The sequence below is a fragment of the Nipponia nippon genome, unplaced genomic scaffold (assembly GCF_047370975.1).
Source record: "Nipponia nippon isolate SJK-2023a ecotype South Korea unplaced genomic scaffold, ASM4737097v1 scaffold_7, whole genome shotgun sequence".
Lineage (NCBI taxonomy): Eukaryota > Metazoa > Chordata > Aves > Pelecaniformes > Threskiornithidae > Nipponia > Nipponia nippon.
In genome coordinates, this window is record NW_028262391.1 from 7,748,024 (window position 1) to 7,775,119 (window position 27,096).

A 27,096-nucleotide genomic window follows, 5' to 3' on the forward strand; every position below is an offset into this window, starting at 1 on the left:
AGTGATAGGCAAATATTGGCAGAAAAATTAAATGTGACTTTTAAACTGCCTGTTAGAAACAAGAAAAATTTTTATTTCCCTTTACCTCCTCAACACAAGCAACATTTAGTATTAGACATGCAACTGAAAACTAAGATTTTAAGATCAAAGGATTTTTAGCTATGGAGACTACTTAAAACAAGCAAATGTCCTGCAGGCAGTGATGCCAGCAGATACAGGTCTTTGAAGGCTGACGTGACTCTCCTGGGTCAGGTTTCACTAAGCTTTCTAGGTCTCCGATCCTTCGCCTGTAAAGCACACTAACAAAGGTTACGGTTCTTAGCTAAGAACCAGTCTCAGTTTGAGGTAAGGCGGTGTAGAGAAAAAGGTTATGACCTTCTCCTTTCAGTTTTCCTCTGGCCGTGAAGAGGTGAAAACCATCTCCTCCAGCCTGACAAATCCCCTGTGGAAAGGTCCAGCTGTAATCCAACACGCATTGCAGCAATATGCAATGACAGCCTAAAGCTTTACTGTTGAGCACATTGATGTCTACTGTACCTGTCCGCAGTCTTGACTGCCACTTGGGCTTTAGTAACAGTTGAGGTACATTCATCTATTTCTTTGTTGATCTTATCAAGTTTGTCTTGCTGTGCTTTAAGTTTATGATTATTGATCTCAATTATGAGGTTATGTAATCGTTTAACTTCATTTTCTATTTTACCGGCTTTCTCAGCAACGCAATCATAATCTGTCAATAAACAAAATGGAGTTAAGGTCATTATGCTGTCCCTAGGAACACTGGACTGCTGCAATGCATCAAGATTTAAGTGATAAAAAGCTCTGCTGTATTACTAGATTGAGAAGTGTTCTTGCTGCTGTGAAAAATGTTGTTTGTTTTTTTACTGTGGCAAAAAGAAAAATACCACCCACATCTTTCTGACACTACTATACTATCAAAGCTTTTTTGGTGTAAACCACCAAAAATGTTAATTAGATTACTTAATGTATATAGAGTACCTAAATACATGAGATAGTGCATAAGAAGCTATTCCAAGCTCATTCTTTGCAGTTATTTAATGGGAAGATGCTCAAAGGGGTTAAATTGTAAGAACTGGCCACTAACTGTTGCTCAGTAGCTGGTGTTACTGTGGAGTTACTACACATGCTGAATAACAAGATAGCCTACTCTACCTTCAATGGAGGTAAGTTTGTTTCTTTAGGGTATACTTAAAACTCAACGAAACCATCTTAATATGTTGAACAGCTTTCAAAAATTGAACAACGACGCTTGCTACGGATTTATAATTTCCTTTTGGGGACAGAAGGGGTAAAGCAGAGACTTGAAAGGTGGAAGGCAGTCATCTCTCCAGAGGAGAACACAGGTTTGTGTGTCTCCATTATTCGGTAGAAGTGTTAGTGAAGATATTCATAACATCAAACCTTAGCAGGACTGAGGAAGTAAAGCATTCATACTCTCTTGATGCTATACTGTTCAGAGGCACCGGGAGAATCCATAGTAGTATGTATTCTCTTTCCTAAAATGCTATGAAAGCAGAATTGTGGGGGAAGGGAATTTTGTTTTACTGTGCTGGTATTATTCCCTGGGCAAGAAATACAAAGAAGCAGGCAAGGTTTACTTTACTAAGCTACCAATCACTTCAGAGAAACTGTTATTCAAGTTCTCAGAGTAAACATCCTTCCCAAAAAGAACGGGGGTACAGTGTGCCCACAACAGAATACGGGGTATTTGTTTTACAGAGTCATGTAATGGTTCAGTTAGAGCACGACAAAAGCCTTTACTTGACTTTAATATCATTACCCTCCACATTAACAATTCTTACCCCTAATTACACTAAGTTTGCCTATGAATCTGTATGTAATACAGCCATAAAAATCTAACCAAAAAAACACTAAAACTGTTTACTTTAGCTTGACTGAAACACGAACTTGAACAATTGCAACAAAAGGGGTTTCACTCTCTAATCTCTAGAAGCACCTTTTATCCCCGCCTTAGAAGAAAAGAGATTCCAAACCAAGATGCGGTACTGCACTGGTAATCTGAAAGAACAAAGCCGTAACCATTCATTCCTGTATTACTAAAAGAACATAACTACAATTTTTATCTATAATCCACAAAATGTACCTTTCTTATAACCATTAAGGACTTTTTCCAGTTCCTTCTGTTTGTTTTTGTCCGGAGCAGCAGCAATTACGTTTGCTTCAAGTTCCTTAACTTGGGTTTTTAGATGAATTTCTTGTTCAGATAAACTCTACAGAAAACGCAACTGTGTTAGAATTCTGTACTTTAAAAAAGATCCTTGATACTACAAGGACTATGTTAAGCTGAGGCTGAGAAGTTGTCCCCCTGCACATTCACAGAGAAGCCAGATATTGCCTCAATAATAAACTTGCTCACCTGGATACTTGCTGTATACTTTTCTAAAGTATTTCTCATTTCCCGAACATCTTGGTGCAGTTTTCTTATGGCTTCTTCAAGTTGCAATTTCTCTTCTTCATATTGTACTGCTCTTTTAGAATCCTTCTGCAGTTGAGATTCCATTTTATTGACCTACACAAAAATGAGATATGATCATTTGCCTAGTGTCACCACCACAAAACAAAGCAAGATCTCATTCATGTGCTCGACAGGCTACGATTTCTTAAAACACAAGAAGAAAGTGGAGTGAGAACTTGACAATTTGCTGCAGCAGGACAGAATATGGAGGCTGACTGCTGAGAAGATCAGTTGTAATAGTGAAAAGCAAGAGCATAAGAAAAAGTAAACTGAAGAATCCCTGTCAAAATAGCCTGTAATGGAGAATTGTTTTAAGGACGTAAAACTAGATTAAGCTTGAAAGGCTTAAGTCAGAGTAGTGAAGGCAGAAACCAAAAAAACACACAAGCAGAAGCTAGAAGCAATTTTTACTATAGTTAAGATCTGACGCTTGTTGGTTTCTGCGGTAAACTGCTGTTAGGAAGACAAGCTTTTGCACACAGTAACTGGCCAAGTGACCAAGTCTTGCAGTTCACCTTCAAAAGCAGAAGGAATAAGGATACTTTTCAGATTGCAGCCCATTTTCTGTTTTTACATATAGAGAATCGTCTTAACAGGTGCGGATATGAATATACTTGTTCTGCCCGCAGTTGTCCACTATCCTAGACAGGTACAGAGCCAAACCTCTTGAAAATGGAGAAATCGAGTTACAGCTGCTGATCTTTATCGAGTGCCCCAGTATCTTTCATGGGCCAAACAGAAAACAGTACATAAGCCTGTCTCTTGGAGAGAACAAACAGTGAATAAACCTGAAGTGTGAAGACAAGAAATAGCAAAGTCCCTTATTAGTAAGATCTAAATATGAGCTGCCTTATATATTTATTGACCCTTTACAAGCAAGGCTAGGGCAATAACACTGCCCATGAGGTTAGCTTGTTAGTTCTCTACAAGGACAGCATTATCTGAATAGGCTTGACAAAAAAAAGAGTTGTATTTCAAACTCTCCAGGGTTTGCAGAATTTTATCTTTTCTTGCCCGATGCAATCCTATTTTCCAAGCTGAGTGAAGATGCAAATACAGAAGACAGATGAGAGAAGACCAGATATATATTTTGACCTCTCTGATAAAACCAAAAAGTGCAGAAACATCAGCACTTACAGCAAAGGTGGCAACATGGTTATCTCCTCCACCATATAAATCAGATAGAGAGAACCTTAAAGTTGAATTTTACTTTCAAGTTCTCAAATTTGAGAGTATTTTCACCTAAAAAATACTAACTACTGTTTCTGTGTCCTTAGTGGTAAGCGAATATTCAGCCCTTGTGTTGGCTTATAGCTCTCATTCCTAAAGAGCAAAAGTTCGTTCTCCTCTAGAGAGAGGACTGTTGTCAGGAGCTGCGGTTTACAGGACAGTTACACCGGGGAGCTCGTCTTCTTGAGGAGGTATTGGCAACTGTGATGTTTGATCTCAGTTAAGTTGATCAGCAGATACTAGGCAAGAAGGACACAGGCTACAGTTTCATCCACACTAAATAAAACTACAAACTAAACCCTAAAGGAATTCAGAAGAAAAACCAAGCTGTATCTTGATATTCCAAAACACTCTTGAAATATAAATTTGAAGGAACTCCCTGGACAAATCTTACAAGGACATAAAACGAAGGACCAAACCTGTCTTCTCGTGCTGCTGAGAGGTTTGTGTGTACTGCTCTGCAGCAAAATGGTTCCTCATGATCAGTATCTTCCATGTTCTCACCCCTACCTTCAGTCAGTTTCCAAGCTATCAGAGGCAGCACTATGAGACTAAAAATTCAATAATAGGCATGTGATAGCTGGGCTGTGAACAAATGCACTTGAGAGCAATATAACCTATGCTAACCTCGTGAACTTTAAATCACTGTTCATGTATCTTGCATCACAGATTGTTAACTACTCATGCCGATTTAAAAGGACATAGCACACGTATGTATGAACTGCCAAAATATAAGGAACTTTGACAAAATTCCACTTTTAATTAAGATTATGTACTAACCTCTTCTTCCGAAACATCCATTACGACTGAGGAACCCATTCTGCCCTTCATTATTTTACCCCCACCACCAGTCATTGTTCCTGAAGTAAAAGAGACAAAAAGAAGTTAGAGAGCTAATTGTGCTTAGATACCATCTATAAAGTGCTTAAAATATAACTGTAAGTTTGTGCTTAAATACCTGACTGTTCAATGATTTGTCCTTGCAGTGTTACCACCCTCCATCTTTTATCTTTTTGGAATGCTACTCTGGTGGCTTCGTCCAAGTTATTAGCTACCAGGGTATCACGCAATGCAAAGTAAAAAGCCAGGCGAACCTTTTCGTCTTCTACTTTCACCAGATCAAACAACCGAGGAGTATTTTCAGGAGTTGGGATTTTTTGAATTTTTTTTTCCCATACAGCCATCTACATCAAAAAAGTAAATAAATGAATGACAGATCCCTTAGGATAAATTAGGAGGTCATTTCATTATTCTAAGGTATGTTAAGGCTTTAAAGCAAATGCAATCATACTGCAATTAACAGTAAAGCGTCCTTCCTTGGGGTGCTCTACTTACTTCCAGTAGAATTAAAAACTCACTGACAACTGATTGTTCTCTTTCATAGTTTCCATAGTTTACAGTTACTAGATTACTTGGATTATGAAGCTTGCTAATTTGTTAAAAAAATCTAAATATAAAAATACAAAAGACACACCAAACATTTGTTGCACACATACAGGCATCTAAAAAGCCTTGTAAATCTCTGTAAGTAAACATTATCATTGCTAGTAGAATATTCTAAGGTACCAACAGCCTATTAAAACATATTTTAGCTTTACCTGTATTAATACATATACTTTGCAATATATTAACATATATAATACATATTTATACACATGCATATTAATACATTGTGCATATACAGTATTAATACTGTGCACATTAGGGTAAATTAACAATTTGTTTTGCCAAAGTGCTAGTACTTACTTTGTCCAGGGCTATAAATGTGGCAACTCCAATTCCTCTTGCCTTTAAGAAATTCACACACTCCTGTGCAGTATCAATTGTATCGACAACAATGTTGTCTAAGGCACCGCAAGACGACGAAATAGCAACATCGTACTTTTCATTGATAGCTCCCAAGTCTCCCTAATAATTGAGGGGGGAAGGCAGAAGTACGCTGATTAGCTTGGCATCAACGTTTTGTCTTGGTATTAAGAAATAAGTGACAAAACTTCACACAAAGTGAAATGAGATGAAAACAAATTATAAAATGATTTTCTGTGAAAGAACTTAAACCTTAATTATTTTACAAATTCTAATACCACACCTGTCTTCTCCTGCACACTGCTATGTATGTATTTCTAATGTACTTGTTTCCATAGTAGAAAACAATATACTTGGAGCCTCAAAAGCAGTGCTTCTGGTAGAGCAATGTGGTAGCATTGATTTATTTTCTGGAGACAAATGTTAAATTTTATATGCCAGCATTTTAGTGAGGCAGTCTGGCCTAACAGAATAATCTAATGTGTTCTGTGTATGGTTCTACCATTGGTTGGCTGGGTAGGACCTAGAACGTCGTATTTCTGCATGCTGTCCTGTACTGATCTGAAAAACGGGTACAGGGGTATTCATCATCTTTGAAAAACTCTTGTGTATCTGCAGATAAAAACAGCATGCACAGCCAACTGCGAGTTATCCAAGAACAGATTAACCTCACACTCCTCTCCGTGGCAAGTGATAACAGATCATGCGACAAAATACATGCCAGCTGTACCGGACAGTGGTCTGCTGCTGTTTGAAGTATATCCTTTTTTAATAAATCTATACACACGCGTTTTAAGTATACATACACTAAACAAACTGAGTTTTCTGAAGCAGAGAGACTTCTCCTTAGATGAGCAGGTGGAGAAAAAAAGAGAAAATTGCAGAACACAAAAACAACACTTTTACATTTACACTGATATGCATGTATTGTTTGGTGCTAGTTAAAAAAAAAAGGAAAGAAGAACTCTACCTCAGCTGCAAATTTTCAGAACTGTAAATCAACACTGCTTGGAAAGAACTGACAACACTCAACATTTTGCTATGACATAGCTTTTCTTGGTCTTCTGAAACAAAAATATTGCTCTTTTTGATTTGACATGTATGCAAGTAAAACAAGAGGAAACAAACAGCAGAGAGATCACCAAATTATGTACATTTTGGAAAAAAAAAAAATTGTAGAGTTCCACATTAAGTTACACAGAAGTTGTAAGATGTTTTTTTAAGTTTCATGGCAATTCTACCAAGTGTGCGGTTACCAATTGATTCTACGTTCTGTGGCACCAGAATGCAAAAACCACTACTCCACTGTACTTCTCCAGCATACATGTTCCCAATGTTCAAAGGAATCAGAATCACTACAGCTGTCAGTCGTAGCCCAACACAGAAGCAGGACCAAAGCATGGACAGGTTACAAGCCATTTTTAGTATCCTTGGCTTGAGCATATTCCCACAGAGACGGCAGCTAACTGACTTAGCTTAAAGATCAGCCTACCAAAAATATAAAGCTTTCTCATAGACGCTGCCTTAGTGCTGAGCAAAGGAACCTCAACAATCCTTTTTTTAATTTATAGCAAGTCCACAGGATTTGCAACTCTGCTGTCTAAGTTAACAGCACCAGAGAAGCGAGGAATTCTACCTTTCACTCAATTACAGAAACACCACTCTGTTCCTATGAAGTTTAAGACTAAAAGTATAATAGCCTTTCAAAATTTACCAGTCTTCCATATAGTCCGCGAATATTCCCGGATTTCTTCTGCTGAAGCAGAGCCTCAAGCACTTTTCCCCGACTGCGACTTAGTGCTAAGGAACTTTTGGCTTCTTCTACTTTTTGACGCAGATTTCGAACAAGATTCTTAGCACCTGATTCTTCTCTTTCCAGCTTCTCAAGCTTGTTCTCTTTCTAATGGTCAAAAGAAAGACATCATCTTAGTCTCACAAAACGACTGCATTCAGGGAGTCTTAGAATTCATGATTGTGTAGGCAATGAAACCAGACACTGAAAAGCAGAATAGCAAACGTTTACCAGAAGAAAGGCAGGTGTTTGGATACACTTCAGCTAGTATTGAGTACGCTTTGATACAAATACAACGGCTTACGAATTCATGAATCAGGCTTAGGACAAGGTAGTGTTTTTTTTTTTTCTTTGGGAAATGAGAGAGGAACAAGAAGTGAAATTCAAAGGCGGCTCAGAGATTCATTTTAACATATCTCATTACGATATTTAAACTGATTCCCTTGCAGGGATACATATAGGATTTAATTTTCAGTGCTTAATGTTAACATTTGCTTAACCCAAAGTAAGTCTGAAATCAAATACTTACTTCACTGGTTAACTGAGTACTAGAATACAGTTTTTAAATGTTATTTTATTGGAGGCAGTTTTTTATTTATTTTCACCACGATTACAGCTAAAACAAAGAGTGGAACTTTAGGTTGTGTCTTGCAACATTGTGTTATTACTCTGAGAAATTATATATGAAAGTTAAGTCTCACCTCCTTTAATTCCTGTTCAGCTTGGGGTAATTTTGTATCTATATCTTTGATAGCAGCTTTCCTTTCCTTAAGGGTTTCTGAAGTAGTCATCAGAGCCTCCTTTGCCTGATTTAACCGAGACACAGCGGTATTATGGCGGCTGAGATAGATATCAAGCTCTGACTGGGCTACATCCATCTTTGAACGTGCTTCATTCACTGCTTTACTGAACTCCATAAGCTCTTTCTCTTTGCTCTGCAAAAATGGACAATGTTACAACTAAAACCAGGGAACCGTGGCATTTATTACATCAATCACACTGCATGAAAGAAGAGGAGGAAATGGGCATGTTCTTTTACTAGCTCTCCTGTCAGCAGAAAACAGTTATGTTATCTAGAAGAACATGTATATCTTAATTTATTAACATATACTGTATGGAAATGAAATAAGGCATTTTTTCATAGTTATAAAGAACACCAGGGAATTATCTTAGAACATTTCTATACAAGCTTTGTATCATTTTCTCAATTTAAAGTTGGGAGGAGCCCTACACATGGTGCTAAATTACAGATCAAATGGAGAAGCCATGTTTTCAAGTACGGAAAATAATGCCCCAAATTTACAGGATAAATTTCCAGCCTCCAGGTGTTTAGCGATTGGACAGCTAATACGAACAACAGTCAGTGTTATAGTAGTTGTCTATTAATTCAAAGACAGATGACAGCTGTGTGAAAGGCTTGGAACATACCATTTCAAAATCTGTTTGTTTATTTAAGCAACATACTGGCTTAAACGTTTTGATAGGAGAAAATTAAAGTGTATCCAAATAATGGGAGTGTAGAATTATTTAATCTACATATAGGAATGATATACTTGATGACACATGATCACTATAAAAAGCAAACAACTTAATGAGAACGATTTAGTTCCGATTAGAAATTCAAAATTAATTTCCCAGTTAGGCTCCATTGAACTAACACATGAAACAGTGTATTTGTCATATAAACTAGCATTTTACAACTATCTTCTGATCGTTTCATTCATAAGCGTAAAAGCTATACATCAGTTAACACAGTAAGTATAATAAGTCAAAACAGTTCAAACCTCTTTTTCTTCCTGAAGTCCTTGTGTTTCTTCCTTAAGGCTATCCATAACCTGCTTGAGTTTTTCTTCTTCTTTCTCTTTTGTCTTTTCAAGAAGCTCTTTCTTAGATGTTGCTTCGCTGATAGCTTTTTCACTATTGGAAGGTACATTTTTCAGTTCTTCTACCTACACAAGGAAAAGACTTTTAATTTTCTCTCCCACTGAAACAAAATGGTTTTGCCTTATCTTTAAGCCCTGCCTTTCAAGCGCTATGTGGAAGTCGAAGGAAGCATAAGCCCTCATGAAGCTCACATGGTTTTGTAGGATGATACACTGTGGCTCTAGGAGGAGGCCTGTGTTTTATTTGCAAGGCTTGTTCAGTTCTGGAGCCCATCCAGAGAGAAGCAAGCCATAGCAGTAACAGAACATAGATTTACGCATAAGAACTCAAGTCTTTGAATCACAATAAGGCTTAATTCTTAAATTCCTACTTCCAGAAGGCCACTCTTGATCCAAAGAGTCATTTAAGATCTGTAACAACTGACAACAACCAACTTGGTAAAATATATCCATTAAATTAACTAAATTAACTAGGGAACCAGAAAAAAAAATATTTTGAAAAGGTCGTAGTTGTGAGAACACACAACATCCCTGTAATCTCAACAAACATGATAAGGAGATGCTCTGGCAGCCAGGAGACCTCCCAACAGACCTGAGAAGCAACAGGAAAGCTTTTGACTTTGCCTTTAGGCAGAAAACAGCCTGGTACTGCCGGCCACAGTCTCCCATAGTAAGATGTGCAAAGAGCAACAGTTTAACGGAGAATAATGCATTACTTCAGTAAGTGATTTGCAAACAACATCCCTAGCTAATTTAAATGACATAAAATATCTGATTAAGAATATTCAAAACATATTTTTCCATCTCCTTTGTTGCACAAAGTACAGTTGGAGTCCTTTGCTATTTTATCCCAGCTGCACAAAGATGTGCTCATCTAGAGCAACCAACTACATTTCTTTAAGTAAATCAAGTTGCAGTTCACACTACCTTTTCTTTGTCCTTTTGAAGTTGCTTCTCCAGTTTTTTAGCCTTGCTTTTGGCATGTTTTAGACTTTCCCTTACTTTCACATCCTGCAAATCCAACTGAGTGAATTTTTCTTTATTTTCCTCTATGAACTTTGTAATTTTAGTGAGTTTCCTAAAGGGAAAAAAAAGAAAGAAAACTCTATTCCATACCCTATAAAAATAATGTCAGTAGAGCTTAGCTTAATGAGTAAGCATATAGAATTTAAACCAATACTACTCAGTTTCTGTGAAAAACAACATCCAATACTTACTACAGTCACAGTATTTTTCTCAGGGAAGTGACGTTTCATCAGAAAAAGACCAACTAACAAAGCAATATTAAACACATTTTCAGAAATTTTATCTTTTCTTTGATAGAATTTATAATTCACACCTCTCACAAATAACTTACTATGATGTCAGAGAACGAGAAGGTTAATATTGCAGTTGGATTGCAGATTAGCACCCAGACAAATCAATTTTAGGGAAATACAATTTATGCATAAGAGATTCATGAGGAAACCAGAGAAAAATACCTAACATCCACGTACCTAAACATTACAGTTGTATATCTAAAAACCTGAAACAAACTCCCAATTATTTTTTGTAGTCAATATAAAAAAGTATGCACTTTAAAATCCATCAAAAACCAGACCTTTTCTTACTGTAATTGTGACTATAACCCAGATTTCTCCAACAGAAGCAACCTGCAGAACCAAATCAAACCAACGAGAATTTTTTAAAATTCATTTTTGTGCAAAAGATCATTTAATCCATGCCAGGGAATGTTTAGATATAAGTGACTCTGCTCACCAGATAATTTAAGTTTTTGGTGGCAGAACTACTGAAAAACCCAGCTGTGCTCCCTGTGTTTGATCACCTTCCCAAGCAACTATCGTATACTTCTGCTTTCTCAGGTGTTTCCCACCCCCCCCCAATACAATTACCACAGCTTTTTCTGAAAATCCTGCTAACGCCACATACACAGAACATATAAAACACAGTACTTCTAGTTTATTAATCTATACCTAAAGTACTTACTTCTCAAGTTCTTTTAACGCTTTATTCTTGGTTTTCATTTCATCTGCAAGTTTACTACTTTTCTCATTAACATCTTTTGTTTCTTCATTAATTTTTTCTTTCTGCATTTCCATATCATTTATTCGTTTCTTTAGGTCATGGCTAGAAAAAAAAACCAAAACAAACCAAAACAAAAACTCCACTTTTTTCCATAAAGATAACATTCATAATGAATATATAATTCCAATCTTAAGTGTAACAAAGTGATTATGTAAAGTATTAAATCCTAATATCCATTATTGAGTAACCGTGCCAATTTAATGCAAAACAGCAAGGAAATCTAACAACTTAGACACTTCAGATGGAAAATAGTCTTTAAGTGATCTATTTTCTCAATTTAAGTGTAAAGCTGTAAGAGACTGATTTCCCAGACTACCTTACTTTGTAAATGCTGGCAAGCAGTTTTTTGGTTTCGTTATTCATTGTTTTGTTTTGGGGGCTTTTTGTTGTTGTTCTAGGGTTTTTTAAAGGTTTGTATGAAAATGGTCTCTATTTTCCACATGCTAATTTTGAAGGACTGACACGGCCGTTAAGAAATGCAAAATATTTCTAAATAGATATGGAAGCAGAGTTTAACACCACCACTACCACATTAACGCCAAATCAAAACTTTAGAGAAGTACTTACATATAGTATTGACAGATATGATTCTTTTCTTTAAACATTTTGTTTTCCAAACAAAGAAATTCAATGGCTTTATTCCTGTCCGCTTCCAAGGCATCCTTTTCTTTTTCCACCATTTTAACTCTATTTAACTAGACAAGACGGAGAGTCAGAGCTGACTTTACTGCTAGTACTACAGAAGAACAAACCACGAGAAAAAACGAGACCCTTTGGAGCACACGTGCCCTCTGGAGAGATAGTCTTCAACAATTAACTCTGGAAGGCAATTTAGCTCTACGAGCTTTCTGAAATAACAGATCACCATTTCCACAGCAGACACTGTACTTTTAGGGCAATTCAAACAGTAATGTAAAAAGGGACCCTACAGATGCTAGGAACAGCTCAGGCAAATCAAGGAGAATGCAGGTGAGAAATAAAGAGGAGTTACATATAGACAGTCTGTATATGTTATTTTCTATACTTCAACCTTTAGACTAGCCCCTTTTAACTTAATTCCTGCAACCACATGTCTTTTGTTTTCCTTCTCAGCCTTTAAAAAAAGTCTGCAACATATTAGGATTTACCAAGGACACATCAAGTAAAAAAGACCTTTGATACTATTTAGTACTTTTAGAACTCAATGCATAAATAAAACGTTATGAAAGCAAGCTCTGCAATAGAGCTACATAGCTCAAGTAACAACGAATTTTCTGTATTTTAAGCCCCCTCATACAGCTGGGTACACCACCTCACCAATGCTCTGCCTCTCTTCCTCTCTCCTTTTCTTAGCATATGAAAGGTTTCCCTGCTACTTTTCTTATTTGCTATTTAGCAAGGGGAGTAGGGCAGATAAAAAGCCCTACCTGGATGCATTCAGATAGTGATCATCTGTTTCTCTATTCAGTCTGCGAAACATTTAACGTGTGCAGATATGATCAAAGAGCGTTCAGCAGGTAGAGTCCTGTGTTCCAGCTCAAGCATTCAAACCTTTGGGAATCGAAAGCCACCGGCACTGTGTTTAAAGAAGGGCAACTGATGCTGACTGCCCATTTCTTTAATAATTGAGAGAAACAGCAGATGCAATAAAGATAACTCAGAATTTCTCTGTACTTCTACTCTTGTAGAGTGCCAAATTTTAACCAAGTCTTGATGTTAACTGTTTTTCTAACAAAATCCAATAATGAAACATTGCAAGATTATATTTTTTATTTGTAATTCAAACAAAACTTTCCGAGACTCACCTTTTCTCCTCTCTGTTCGTTTAAAATCTCTACTCTGCGACACAGAGTTTGGATAGGACCTTTTAGTCGTGCAGATCCTATTAAGTCTTCTAAGTATTCAAGCATGCCTTCATCATGTTCAGTCTGGCCTTTCGGTTTCATCATTGCGATCTGCTCAACTTCCCCCTTGGAAAAGAAAAGTTTGATGTTTTCTTTTCTTATTTTTTTTTTTTCTGGGGGAAAGAGTTAGTATTCTGAAAAAATACAAACATCTTCAGAATGCAGGTATGCGACCATATTCTAGCATAATAAAGAACAAATGAAATAATGCAGTAATCAAAACTGACTATTCAGAATAGCAATATATTTGGGAAAACAAAGATCAAAATGAATAGAAATTTCCTCCAAGGAGTGCATGGTGGTCATGCGCACGAAGAACAGCGTCTCTTCTGAAGCCAACATTCAGGTCTAAACATTTTTTTCATTTCTCTAAAGACTCAAAATGTATTTCCCCAACCTAAAAAAAGAAGAGAAGAATAAAGCATGCCCTCTAGGTCATGTAGCACTCAATAGTCTTGAGGTAGCTTAATCAGGATTGAAGTCCCTGAAGGGTTTGCTCTTTAGAAAACAGAAGGTCCATACAGTCATGTCTGATGGATGAACTGGACTTGTCATTCACACAACTGAGACTTCCTTGTTGGAAAAAGAAAAACATTCTTTAAGTATTAGGCTTCCTTCATTTAATTTCCCTTTATGTACAGCATTCACTTTAAATTATTAAGAAGAAGAGTAACAATAATTTGATTTTTTTAAAAATAAGAATTAGGAAAGATTAAACTGAGATGACAAAGACTGTTTATTTTCCTGATGCTATTATCAGCCAACAAAAAAAAAATCTATCATCAACATTTTATGCTTAGGACAGAGTGGCACAAAATCTTTCAAAATACAGATCATATTTTGCAAATTACATGGCTATATATCAGAAGATGAAGACATGAAATTGAATATACACATACTGAAATAGTATCTGGAGCAAGAATAGATGTGATAGATGCTGCAAAAATTAAATAAAGAGAATGCTGAGTAAAAACTATTCACCCTTTAAAAACCTGGATAGTTAGGTACATGACAAGAGACAACTTATTTTTAAAACAGATAACCGATGCTGCAGAGTACCAGTACTGCCATTTGTGACCCATTTTTAAATGCATGAAATAACAAGCTGGATTAAAGTTTTTAATTTAGTTTTAGAACTGACAAGATTTAAAAACACAACAAAATTTATATTCCAGTAGCCAAGCTAGGTATGGAAAAAAAGCCTAAGTCTATATCCACAGAGTGAAAATATAGCTGAGAATTTCGTTGTCATTGTTGGCTGCTTGTTGAGCTTGAGCCGACAGCTAAGTCTCTACAAAAGCGCGGATGAGGAAGAACTTCTCCAGCACACAGAAAAGCAGGGGTGATTAAGGAGACTGCTGGAGAACCAGAAAGGAGTCACAGAAGCAAACGAAGGGCAGGATTTCTAGGCAAGTGTTGTACATCAGACCTGTAACCAGCTAAGAAAGCCGAGGATAAGGGGCTCCTGACCATTAGCTAGGGGTATTAGAATTTTTTGCCAAAGTGATTTCATTCCACGTACTCAGTATACAATGACACCTAGTGGCCCTATGCTTCTCTTCCAATTAGTAAATACCATTTGGCTGAGTAGAAGGGAAAAAGCAAAGTTTTACAAAATAAGAACTAGTATTTATTAAGATAAGTCTTTCTTGCATAGAGTTCCTTTGTTAGAGTAAAACACAGAGGCAGAGGTTTGGTTTGTTGGGTTTTTTTTGTTTGTTTGTTTGTTTTCTAATCTAAAATTCTAGAAGTTAAATGCATCTAAGCTTTATTTTCTGGTAATTACTGTTCCTAAAAAGTGTCAGCACATTTGACAAGACAAAAAAAAACCCAAAACAACCCAAGTCTTATTTTTATTTCTTACACATATCAAAAAGCAAAAAAATTACTTTTCTAATAACTGCAGTTGTATTATATACAATTCCAATTACACGTTTGCTCCCCTGCCACGAAAGTATGATTTCTCTCCCAAAAATCACCTGTCAGCGAGACACTGCTCATGGGTAGGAAACTGTGTAACCTAAATTTCTGTGGAATTGTTGTACGTCTCTGCTTTGTTTCTTCTTGCATTAAATCATTTCCTGTTTACATCCAAGCAAAAACAATCACAGAAAAGATATTTAATTCAGTGCTGAGTATCAAGTCTAAGAATTTTCTACACTGCGTGTATATCCCTCAAGTTAGGCGCTGCTGTAAACCACAAAACTACCCTGGATTTAACATGAGCACAGGAATTACAGACAAGCAAGGAACGTAAGTCAACTTTTTTTATGATCTGGCTAAGTATAATTAACCAGGTTAACGATATAGTAAATAACTAATGGAATTCAATCCAATCGTATCTAATTCTATAACCTCATAAATTAAGAAATCAGGGGTTTGGTTGTCTGCATGGTAAATAAATACACCACCACGTGACGAGGAACTACTGGTGACTTCAGTTCAGGCCATACATGCAATAACATTTTGAAAAGTTGAAGTGAATTGAGTACTGTGGAGAAGATAATGCCCAGGAGTTGAACGTGCCAGGCTGGCTATTGCCAATTTTATATGCAATTCCTCTACTTCATCATAGGCAAGCAATTGTAGAATTACATATTCTTCATCTTATGTGAAGAGAAGTAGATGGACTACCTACTTAAATTCTTGGATTCCTTTCCTATCAAGGGTAAAAATGAAAACATTTACAAACTATAAAAAATTACTGAACAATAAGAGTATTAAGTATTATTTAATATTTATATTATTTACCAAGTTAATGTATTAAGAAATCTGTTTAGTCCACCCTGTAGTTAACCTATTAAGAAACAAAAAGGTTTCCAGCTATTTTAATTGCTAAAGGAGGCTGCAAAAGTTGTACCTGCTCTTCTTGCAAGCAGTCGTGACAATGATTAACAGGGGAAAAACACATTTTACAACTCTGCATTCTGTTAAAACTTGATAGCCAATTTAACTGTTTCTTAACTTTTTAACTGTGCTTATTACTTCATCCATTATTTGAATTATGTAAAAAAAAAAAGCAACCTTGCTCATTTATTTAGTAAACGATCTTTTGAAATACAGACAGCATTTCTGAAAGTGAAACTAAGAAGGCAGCAGGCAGACATTTGTTGAAAAGAAAACATGCTTGGGCATGCTTAACATAGCTGTCACACCTAAATTTAAACTCTCACAACAGACCACTGGGAAGTCTATTTAATTATTTGCCTCAGTTATCTTCCTCCAGTTCACAGGCATGAACTCATGAGAGGAAAGGGAGTAATGTGCAAAAAAAAAAAAAAAAGTAAATCCTCTATTTAATTGAGAAGACAATCAAAATGGATGTCAACACTAAGACATTGGTGACGCTGGCAGACAGCTAACAAAGAATGAAACATCCACAAAAGTTAAGTAATCACTGTATGAAAAAGCATCAAGTATCCATTGAGTATTTTGGGAAGGCTCCACATTCAGTGCAAGAACTCTAAATGGAATTATGAACCCAATTTCATCTTCCACATTGCGTGTGAAGTCTTCTACGTCAGACTGAAGTTACCATTGGGATGCTGGCACATCACTAGGAACAGAGGTAGTCAACTCAAACGCTGTATAATGAACATACATCTAAACAACAGTTTCTACAGATTGCCTCAGCTTAGTTACCAGAAAACAGTTATTGGTACATTTAATAGAGAACACAAATTTATCTGTGGAGAAATTTCTAAACAATAAAGTTAACTGACTGCTGTGGCAAATAATGAGAAACCTTGCTTGACAGCAGGCTACAAAGTTACAACAAAAGGGCAAGAGCCATTCTCATTTGAAAGCCATTTCCTCTAGTGAAAAGTATGAGGAATAACTTCAAGGAACTTGGAAGCTGGAGATTCCGCCTTCCTTTACATAGCCGAACTCCTGAAGAGGTGAATTATTTCGGTGCCATGATGTTTAAGATACTTTCTAAACTTAAATTTCTGTTGTGCATAAGTAAAGAGCAAAAACTTTAAAGCAAGTAAATTGTAAAAGCCTTCAAAAACCCGTGTAAGAATTGCTCATAATAAGATTAACCATTTGAAATCAACGACTTAGTTGAGGAGACTACAAGAGGGTCAGCATAAGCACAGGGTGAAGCAGCAGTGGAAAATACGCTAGCCAGGAGCGCCTGGATTTCTCGTGCCTGCTGTGTTCAAGCCCACAAAGACGCCGTGGGTGAATGCCCATAAAGATGTCCGATGAACTGACAGAAGTGGCGGCATCATCAGCACGTTCTATCACTGTTTCAATGTTATGAGGCTGCCAAGTCAAGGGTCCATTTATTTCGAGTTCTGTGCATTTCAGTAGAAGCTACACTTGCATCCTAGGAGTATTTTAGGAATGCTGTACGCTTAATGTAAGACATATATTATAGACAGAATTCATCAAATTTCAGTCTCCATGTTGCATGCACACTCTTCTGTATTCACGTCAGACTAAAATCCTCATTAGGACTAGCAAATCGTTAACAACGCAGGCAGCTTGCTTACACAGCCGCGCTCCATTGCTGTATGCAACTTCCTAGGGCAAATTTGTGAAGGGCAAGAATTTCACCTCCCATGTAGCCCTCAAAAGGCGGGACAATAAAATGCCTAAACTCTGTTACCTTATTTCTTAGAACTACTACTCTTTTCTCTACAATTACACATTCATTTCTAAAAACAGCTGATCCTCTCAGAACAGAAAGCTTTTAATCTGCGTTTATATCCATTGTTTTCTGGCATATAAAGATTTGAATTTTAAACAAGGTTATCAAACTGCTTGATAAAGCAAAGTTTTGACCTACTCATTAAGCTGCCTTTTTGCAACTCTTGCCACTAGTCTTGAAACAGGATACTACTTTTCACTTCTGCAGATAACTCCTGTTTGTTACTCTTGGCAGACAGTAGCATTGTGTTCCAGCAACCTTCCTTTACATCGAGAGTAGGGGCTGTGGACTGAAGCACTAATTCCAAAGCTAGGAAGCCTGAACGGCGTAACGCGCCAGTCCCAATACGGACATGAGCCAGCCTCAGACGGTGATAAACCGTAGCTGTTGGTCATTTCTGCTGTGCACAATAGCAGTTGAGTCTGTGACAGTGCTGGAATTATAGAGTTTCAGAATACAGCCATCAGGTTTCATTTTAAAATTCTGGTATGAAACAAGACAGGGCTACCAGAAAAAAGTCATTGACATTGAAAGATCACTGAGAGCAGCCTTAAAACTCTTCATGAAGAAACAAATACTTCTTTCATTGGTTGCAAAAACTTGCCTGCATTACGACTAGCTGTTTCTGGAGAACCTATAGAGAAAGATGCTTGCTTACCAATTACTGCCTCCTCTTCTCATCCCTGAAAATTTGGGAAAAAAATAACTATTGAAGACAGTGTCTTGCAACACAATGAGTTTTGGCAACTAAACTGTTAATACAACATTTGCAGATCTACTTTGTTAGCATTCCACAGCATAACTATGGCAGCAAGTAGGTAAAAACAATTTTCCAGGATTTTGGGTTGTCACTTAATTTCTGGTGTCTTAATCTGAAGCTTTAAAATAAAGCGCTGAAAACCTTGGGATAGATTGGCACGATCCTACACAACCTAACAAACTGGACGAACTTTTGAGTGTTAAAACCCACACATCCAGAACACTTTTGAAGCACAGTAAAGCACAGGCACATTAAAACATATAGTGTAACAAGAGAATTTTGTAGCTTGGAATCCAGTAGATGGAAGTGTACTGAACTCTGCAGGGGGGAGTACTGGGTAGTTTGGGTGGTTTTTGAGGGGAATTTTCTGTTGCAGTTGTTCTGTTTTAGTTTTTGGAGGGGTTTTTGGTAGTGGAGCTCCTCACCACTAGGCAAATTCAAAAGTGGAGTACTGTAACATCTAACAGAATTGAAACTTACGTTCAGTTTTGGTCATGAGGAATAGTTTTAGAGAAAACACTGCCTAGAAGATGCAATACTATATATTGGAAAAACCTTCCGTGTTTTTACACTTCACTGAGAAAATTAGTGAGGCATTACCTTAGAGAGCAGGACATCCTATTTGTCTTAGTTTCCCACTTCAACTGTTGCAAGTAGAAGACAAGAAACCTTCTGAACCCTTTATGGAACTTCCAACATACTTGATCAATTGAATCCAGGCTTAAAAATAACACATTTTGTCAATATTGGTAAATTAGACAAATCCTTTATACAAGCTTTTCTTATTTTTTACATTTTTCTCCACCTTTGAGGTGCTGGGCAGGAGGAAAGCCTTCTTACTTCTTCAAGTTGTACAAAGGAAGCCTACTGCAAATAGGGAGCATCTCCTGTAATAGCCTGGGTATTTTCCTCTCATAAGAAGTTTCCTGAAGTTTCAACATTTGGATTTACTCCCTCATACCTAGATGTCAATCAAATCTACCTAGCTGTGGATCTGCATCGATACAAGATGACAGCTTCATTTCAGAATTCTTTTGCTACAAGCATTTGGAGTAATAAAAAGTAAAATAATCCTAGCTACTACAATCTGTCCAATTTCTAATTCCTGCGTTGTAACAGAAGTGTTACAGTACTTGTAAAGAAAGCTGTTGGCTGGGGTTACGGTCAAAACAGATAATTTTGTTTCAAGATTATACTAAACTATTGCAAAATTTTAGATATGATGACTGTGGCTTTAATATTTGGTATTTTTAGGCAATTGGCTTATTTTTAAATTCAGAACAGTACTTTATTAGTTTCACTGTAATGGTAGCATACTTTTGATAACATACTAGCTTTTAAGGCTTTTTAAACACCCATAGAAGTTTTGTTATTGAGTCCAAAATCTTTGAGTGATGGATGGGCATCAGCAGGCTATACTGTAATCCTGAGCATAACACCTGTTATTACAGCACAATTACAATAATCTTGTAACTTCTTAATACTGTCAACGTGTGTATTCAATTTGCTTACTAAATTAACTGATTAAATGAATTACAGTTTGCAACTTTGCGGTATTACATAACTCCATTTCAGTGATATGCAAACGTAGACAGTGGTCAGAACATCGTTTAATTTAACTTTGTCAAGCATCACAAGAGTAATGGTCTTGTGATGTTTGTGACAGTGTTATTATATATGCACGTATTGAAAAAGATTTAATGTAAACATGTTGAATTTTAGATTAAAATGGTTTAAGCGCAAACAGTTGTTCCCAAAAAAGGACTATTTGAGTTATTAGGAAAATTCATACCACACTGAACTTTGAAACAATAGGGTTTTCTTTATATGCAACAGGTGATCAACAGAACTTGTCCTTTAAGCACCGAACTGAAGCAAATGATTGAGTTGTAGCCAGCATATCCAGAATGCTGAGAAAACAGTACTTGCAGGTACAACAGCCACCTCTAACTCAAAGTTTTGTGGAGGATTATAGTACCCATAGGCAAAATCTGTTATTGTTCATCCCACTGAAGAAAATCAATCTTGATCAATCCAAATTATAACCCAATTTCAATTCTTTTCTTAACTTTTTAATATGGAAGGCTAGACAGAACTGACCTGGCATAAGGCAAACTTCTCTTAATAAAATAATAGTACAGTTTAGAATTTTTACATCTTATTTTGGGGAACACGGCTATATTTCAATTTCTTTCAAACAGTGAAGCATTTCTCCCAGAGCAAGGGGAATGTGGACAAGAGATTTTGCAAGTATTTCACTAGCCAGCTACAGGAATTGAAAACACAGCACACAACTTCTTAGCATCTGCAGCAAAAGGAAGAGCAATGGCTTATGCAGCCAGCAGAATGAAACCAGTGGCACTGTGGATTTGCTTGAAGAAGAAATCACATTAGAACATTCAGAATGGTTCCTATAAATCTATTTTTTTACAGAGATTTAAAAGACTGAATATCCAAGACTAATTTTGGGAAATTTCAATTACTGATTTTCCTTCCTTGGTCTTCTATTCTAACCCACTTTTGAACATTGACGTTAGATCTAGCACTAATACTAAATTACTACTAGTAAGGTTCAGGCTCTTTTCTGATGCAGCTCCAATTCTAACATTTGTTTGACAGAACTTGTAACTGCTGCAAAAGTCAATCAGCAGTAAAACTAAAGGAAAAGTAGTAATGAATATCAACCTGTTGTATCACTTGGTAAGTGCTAGCTTGGAAGTTGTATAATTCTTAGTTTCAGCATCTGACACTGGTTGCCTCAGAAAATTATTCTTCCTGGATATTTTGTGTAATCAGTTTCTTGATAATACAAAGGCACCCAAACTGTGTTTTTATCATATATAAGCCACTAAGCAGCAATGTGAGATGAGTCTTTCCATTTCCCTGTGTGCTACTTGCACTGTTTTCAACCCCTCTCCCACTTTTTATTTTTCTTATATTGGACTAGCATGACAGTGCTCACACTTTGCCTTTTTTTTTTTTTTTTTACTTTATCAAAATGATAACTCCCACTTTTTAAGCAGGAATACAGGAAGGAATAGCAAAAATAAGTGCTAAATTTGCTTCAATTTTCCATAATAGTAATTTCAATCTGACTTTATTTTGACAGTGTGCCCATACTCCCCTCTTCGTGCAAAGTTTTGACTATGAATTCTAATTCTGCACACATAGGCCTTGGAAGTTATGTGCATAGATAACCAATATTCCTGTAACCTTATTCTTTTTCTCCTGGAAATGTGACTGTAATACAGCTGTTGTAAGCCACAACAGGTTTGTTTTTTTTCCAATTCCATGTTATTGCTGCTATTACTTAATGTTTGCAGTCATATCTCATTTCCACCCTTCAATTTTACCAGATGGCAAATATACAGGAGGGGAGAAAGTATCAAATACTCAACTTCATTCTCTGCCTTCCAAGAAAAGTGTTATAAGCTAGGTGGGAAATCAAGAAAGTCAAATAAGTAATAAATGCACATACACAAATCTACAAGGCCACTACTGTCCAAAGATGAGGAAAAACTTAGAATTAGCCTGTTATACAACATTCAGTTGTTTGCACAAAACTACTATTCTGCATTCTGGAAATAATTTAAAAGTAGCCTTTGTCAAGCTGTTTGCACATCTGTCTAATTTTAGAAGCTTTCTTAAGGACATTCTTGTATTTAATACAAGAATACAAATTGAGTGCAAATCGAGAGTCACTTTGGAATCTAAGTCAGTTATTGTCAAACTCAACCTACAGTGTTTGACTTAAGATTATTGGTATGTTCTAATTAAACTATTTAATTGATCACACTCAATTACACACTGCCCCTAGAAAAGTGCTTTTCTCACTTTCCATATTTCCCTATTTTTCTGAAGAAAGCTTAACAAACATTGGTTACAATGTTATGTTGCAATTTGCAAAATAAAAATCATATGCATTGCCAATGTAAGTTTTCTGATAACGTAACAGATTTTGAAACTGCACATCAAAGTACTAGCATATCTTATGCTGCTCTGCATTCACTTCAGCATAAAGCATACTTAAACAGTCAGTGAAATTGATTCTGTACTCTATGAATCAGTGTGAGGCTTCTATTTTTACATAATCTTTTATTCAAACAACCTGGTTTTACTTAATTATATTATCACACTTGCTTTAATTCTTCCTACCACTTCAGCTCAGCTGTCCTTGACCTTTCTAGAACAAACTTCTCTTCACCACCAATGCTGGCAGCATCGATCTCCATTTATAATCCCAGTAGAGCTTTTCAGCTTGTGCTCCGCTCAGTGCTTTAGCTTAAATGTTGGTGTGCCTCATTAGGAAAGCAGACCTCAACAATTGGGAACTTCTGGCTTATCTCAAAGTGAGAAGAAAATCTGCTCTCCCTCATTTCCTCTCCAATACACTGAAAGAGTGACTCCTACATTATTTCCACAAAGCAGCAGGTGAAAAACTTGACTAAACTTCCTTTCTGGCAGCATAATCTTGCCATAGGATAAGACACAGTACATTACAAAATGCCATTCCAACCAGTTACAAAAATACATACATATAAAATCACTGGAGTTGTTTATACTTAAAGATTACAGGAGAATATTTTAATGAAGTCTATCAAGTACATTTAAGTGAAATACTACTGTAATTAGTATGAAATTTACTTGAAACAGTTTCAATTTGTTTGAAAGAAATCATCTTCTAAAGTCAATTGAAATCAACTCACGGAAGTCTGCTCCCATGATACTGTCTTTTAGTACAAAATTAATTCAAAGTCTCGTGCCGTTTATTACCATTTCTACAATATTCATTTGCAAAGTCACTGAATGGGAGTTACCTATGAAACTCCACTTTCCTTTTAAAAAGTTTGTATTGACTATACTTCTCTTACCTTGAAAGACTGCAAAAGCCAATTTCAGCAGGCGTTAATGGTCGCTGTCCACAGCCAAGTTTGCTTTGCTCCCCAGACATGCCTACCCTGCGATGTCCAAAACTGACATTCCTTCAACTGCTCCCCATTTATTTAATAATCCTTAGAGGCAAACCAGCCAGGATAAAGAGGCTGAAATTTTTTTCTGGCCTCAAGGTTAACCTGTTCAGAGGAGCTACTATTGTGCAACAGCAAACATACTTACCTCCCGAGTTTTGCCCAGCCCAGTCAGAGCACAGAACCCACACAAGTTTTCTGTATAGATACACTGATGTTCCAAGTAAGTCTTTTGAGAAAAGCTAAGTAATTTTTATTTGTTGTTCTTTACAGATATACAAGTTACTGAAGCTGAGGCATTAGGTGTGGAAGACAGAAAAATAGCAGCAAGATGCTAGATTTTACCACAGTGCTTAGCATATTTTTTTTTTTTAGTGACAAGATGCTTTTTTTCGTGTTGCAGTTTCAGGCTGTGGCAAGCTCATTAAAAGTGCACTGAACAGTTGTCTATTCCTGAAGTACTAAAAGCATATAGCAATTTATTAAAAACATGTAATATGTAGTGTTAGAAGTTAAGGATCACAAAAATGACAAACTCCTCCTGTTAAGTGTTGGCAATATCCCATTGTAACCAAAACCATTTTTAAACAAGATTTTTTTCAACTAGCTAGTTCAGGCACAGAATTTGTAATACTTCTAGAACTACTCAATTAGTCTTACATATTCTGTTTTTTTGTAACGTTACTCACAGAAGTCATCAGTAGTTTGCTTTTAATATTTTCAGTATGGCTTCAGCAGAAGTACTTGTACCATGCCCTACCCAACTTTTACAAAATTCAGTCTGGCCTAAGCTTTCAAATTTTATCCTAAAAGGCACCAAAATCGGCTACGTCAGAAAGAGACTGCAAAATAGGGGGTGAAGTGGGGAGAAGAAACCAAAAAAATAAGGCAGTCTTCTAAAAAGCAAATATTTTCCACTGAGTAATGCTAAATATGCTAGCAAGATATAATCAAGTATCTAAAGGTTTTGTTCCTACACGTAGGATATGTTCTTTTACAGCTTTTTCTTTAATACTAACTAGTGAATATTCTGTCACACACCAAAACCAGCATTTGATAATCCTTAATTAACATTTTTGCCCAAAGTTTATATTACAAGTGAAATATTTTAATTACACCCTATTGACATAGTCAAAAATCAAAGAGATTTATAACTTATTTTAAATGAGAAATTACTCTGACTTGTATCAACTTCAAGTTAGGGTAGCATTAGTTTAGCTACAACAAAAGAAGAGTAAAAGCTAAATAAATCTGTTACTTATCCCTCCAATTGTAAATAACTTACTTTGAAAAACATCAGGGGAAAAAAGGGGCGACCCTTGTGGATAGTAGTTCACAGCCTTAGCCTTCTGACATGGTCTCATTTACTTCTACCTATAATTTGTAATATTTGGGTTTTAAAGTTCTGCTGTCATTATGTGGAAAATATTGCTACATTTCCCCGCTGGAAAGTACTTAACTTTGAATCGCCAAATCAGTAGATTTCAATTTGAAAAGGCGCAAAACCTTACGTGCAAAGAGAAAGGACCTTGCCTCAGTCAGAAAGACTAAAGAAACACAGAAAATCTCAGCACAGTTTCCTCTGCCGTTCATGGTAATACATTACCCACAAAGAGTCTAGTGGAATGAAAGGGAAAAAATAATGCTGGGAATCATTGCTTTATGCCTTAATATTGGTTATACCTCCCCCTTGTTTCCCACTGTACAGGTGGAAAGCATGAAACTCAAGCTTTTAGGAAAAGGTATGTTCTCCTCATTGGTAACTTCCTGGGAAACAATTAATGGGGGAAGAAAACAAATCACATTTGGGGGGAAAAATAAAATAAAGCAGCTTAGCAATACTCCCTCCCAAATGTTCCCTTTCCCTCCTCCCAGTGGTAAAAGGGCATGTTCTTTAACACTAAGCTTTAGCTATCTCTGCACCATAATTTCTGCCTAGGTTAATCTTTGACTCTGCATTCTCTCCCTTTTAGAAATTTTGCTAAAATGATACTTAAGAACAACTGTATAGGAAAAAAGAGTGTATTTATTACAGTTGTTTTGTTGGAGGTACTTCTCACTCCATCTTGAAACAGAAAATACAGGAATAAAGTGTTGGAGGGAATAATTAACTGGCATGGAGACTTCAAAATAGATATATCCTCTTTTTGTGGGTGTAACTGTAAAAAAGGACTGCACGAAGAGGCTTGAGGAAGTGAAGCAAGCACAGCGACCTATCTAGATTTTTTTTTTTTAGAGGGGAACTGGAAGCTCCTTTGACAAAAACAGGCCTAAAATAAACTCTATTGAAAAATTTCAGACCTTGGGAGGCTCCCACTGTTCACTAATTTTCTAGGCCATGATCCTTCAAGAGCAGATTTGGGACCTGTTAGTAATAGTAGTGAAACAGTTACAAGTAATTGCAGATACAGTTACTCAATTGAATTAATATTTAAATACTTCCATCAAAGTACTTTAACTCAATTTACATTTTAAGTAATTGTTTGGCACATAGCAAAATTCTCCATTATTATTTTAAAAATTAGTGTGGTTCTCTTCACAGCCTATCTTTTACACAGCAAACAAATGCCAGCAAGCCTTATAATCTTAAGGTCAAACATGGATATAAATGATATTATATTAACAAATTCTATGATTATTTTTACAGTATGGGTTGCAAACTGTAGCTTTTAAAAACATAGTTTGAATTGGCTATAAACCTGCCATTCTTTGAGTCTTCTACAGTTGTTAAACAAGTGTAAACTAAAAGTACACTTCATGTGTTTTTTCTTGCACTCAATTTTTATGCACAGTTAATTTTTATATACATACTTCTCCAGTAAAACCATGTCTATATACGAGAACCATAGATAACTTAACAGTAGAATCATTATGATTTAAGTTAATATTGATGCACTTTTATCTAAAGTATAAACAGGTTGCTGAATCTCTGCCACGCTTAAGCAGCACAATAATATTGGGGTTTAAGGTTTATTTTACTACACCAATATTTACGTGCTGCTAGGGCGGAACAAGTATGACAACTCTTCTATTCATCCACATGTCAGGAACACAAATTTGTTAATAGAAAAATTTATATTATAGTATCTTCAACTGTTTCTCTTCCTTAAATTTCTAAAGCAGCAAATAATGATTCGCATCTTTATCAGAGCATGCAAACCATGATGTGCTGCTAGAGTACTTTAAGGCCTCAAATACAAGACTTATAACCTAGGCAATATTTTTTATAACTATAACTGGAAATATTGCTTTATTTAAAATTGCTTTTATTCATACACCAACCTGTAAAATTAAGAACCTGTTATGGTCCAGATCAATCCCATGGCTTCGAAGAAGAATACCAACATCTTTGAATGTCTTTTTCTTTCCGTTGATGTGGTAGACAGAAGAATTATCTCTATAAGCAGTTCTAGATACACAAAAATTGCTGTTAGGAATGACTTCGTAATCATCTCCTTCCTGTTTTGGGGAAAAACAAAGCCAGAAAAACAATTACTATATCACAGGTTTACCTCATATTTCACAATAAAGCACAGAAG

The 27,096-nt window shown here is 36.2% G+C and overlaps 1 protein-coding gene across 3 annotated transcripts in view; it reads right to left on the reverse strand.

Annotated features, from left to right (window-relative positions):
* SMC4 (structural maintenance of chromosomes 4) overlaps nt 1-27,096 on the reverse strand; it is a 43,970-nt gene that overhangs the window by 10,214 nt on the left and 6,660 nt on the right. For 2 of the 3 annotated variants that reach the window (XM_087739665.1, XM_087739666.1), the window contains exons 5-18: nt 26,840-27,016; nt 13,075-13,239; nt 11,858-11,985; nt 11,192-11,332; nt 10,133-10,283; nt 9,107-9,271; nt 8,024-8,257; nt 7,245-7,430; nt 5,471-5,632; nt 4,683-4,908; nt 4,505-4,584; nt 2,396-2,548; nt 2,123-2,249; nt 538-727 (exon numbers count right to left, since the gene is read on the reverse strand). In XM_087739665.1, the coding sequence (XP_087595791.1) occupies nt 538-727; nt 2,123-2,249; nt 2,396-2,548; nt 4,505-4,584; nt 4,683-4,908; nt 5,471-5,632; nt 7,245-7,430; nt 8,024-8,257; nt 9,107-9,271; nt 10,133-10,283; nt 11,192-11,332; nt 11,858-11,985; nt 13,075-13,239; nt 26,840-27,016 (2,285 nt within the window). Of the gene's footprint in view, nt 1-537; nt 728-2,122; nt 2,250-2,395; nt 2,549-4,504; nt 4,585-4,682; nt 4,909-5,470; nt 5,633-7,244; nt 7,431-8,023; nt 8,258-9,106; nt 9,272-10,132; nt 10,284-11,191; nt 11,333-11,857; nt 11,986-13,074; nt 13,240-25,858; nt 25,923-26,839; nt 27,017-27,096 lie in introns of those variants that run through there. The other variant, XM_087739667.1, reaches the window with a different exon arrangement.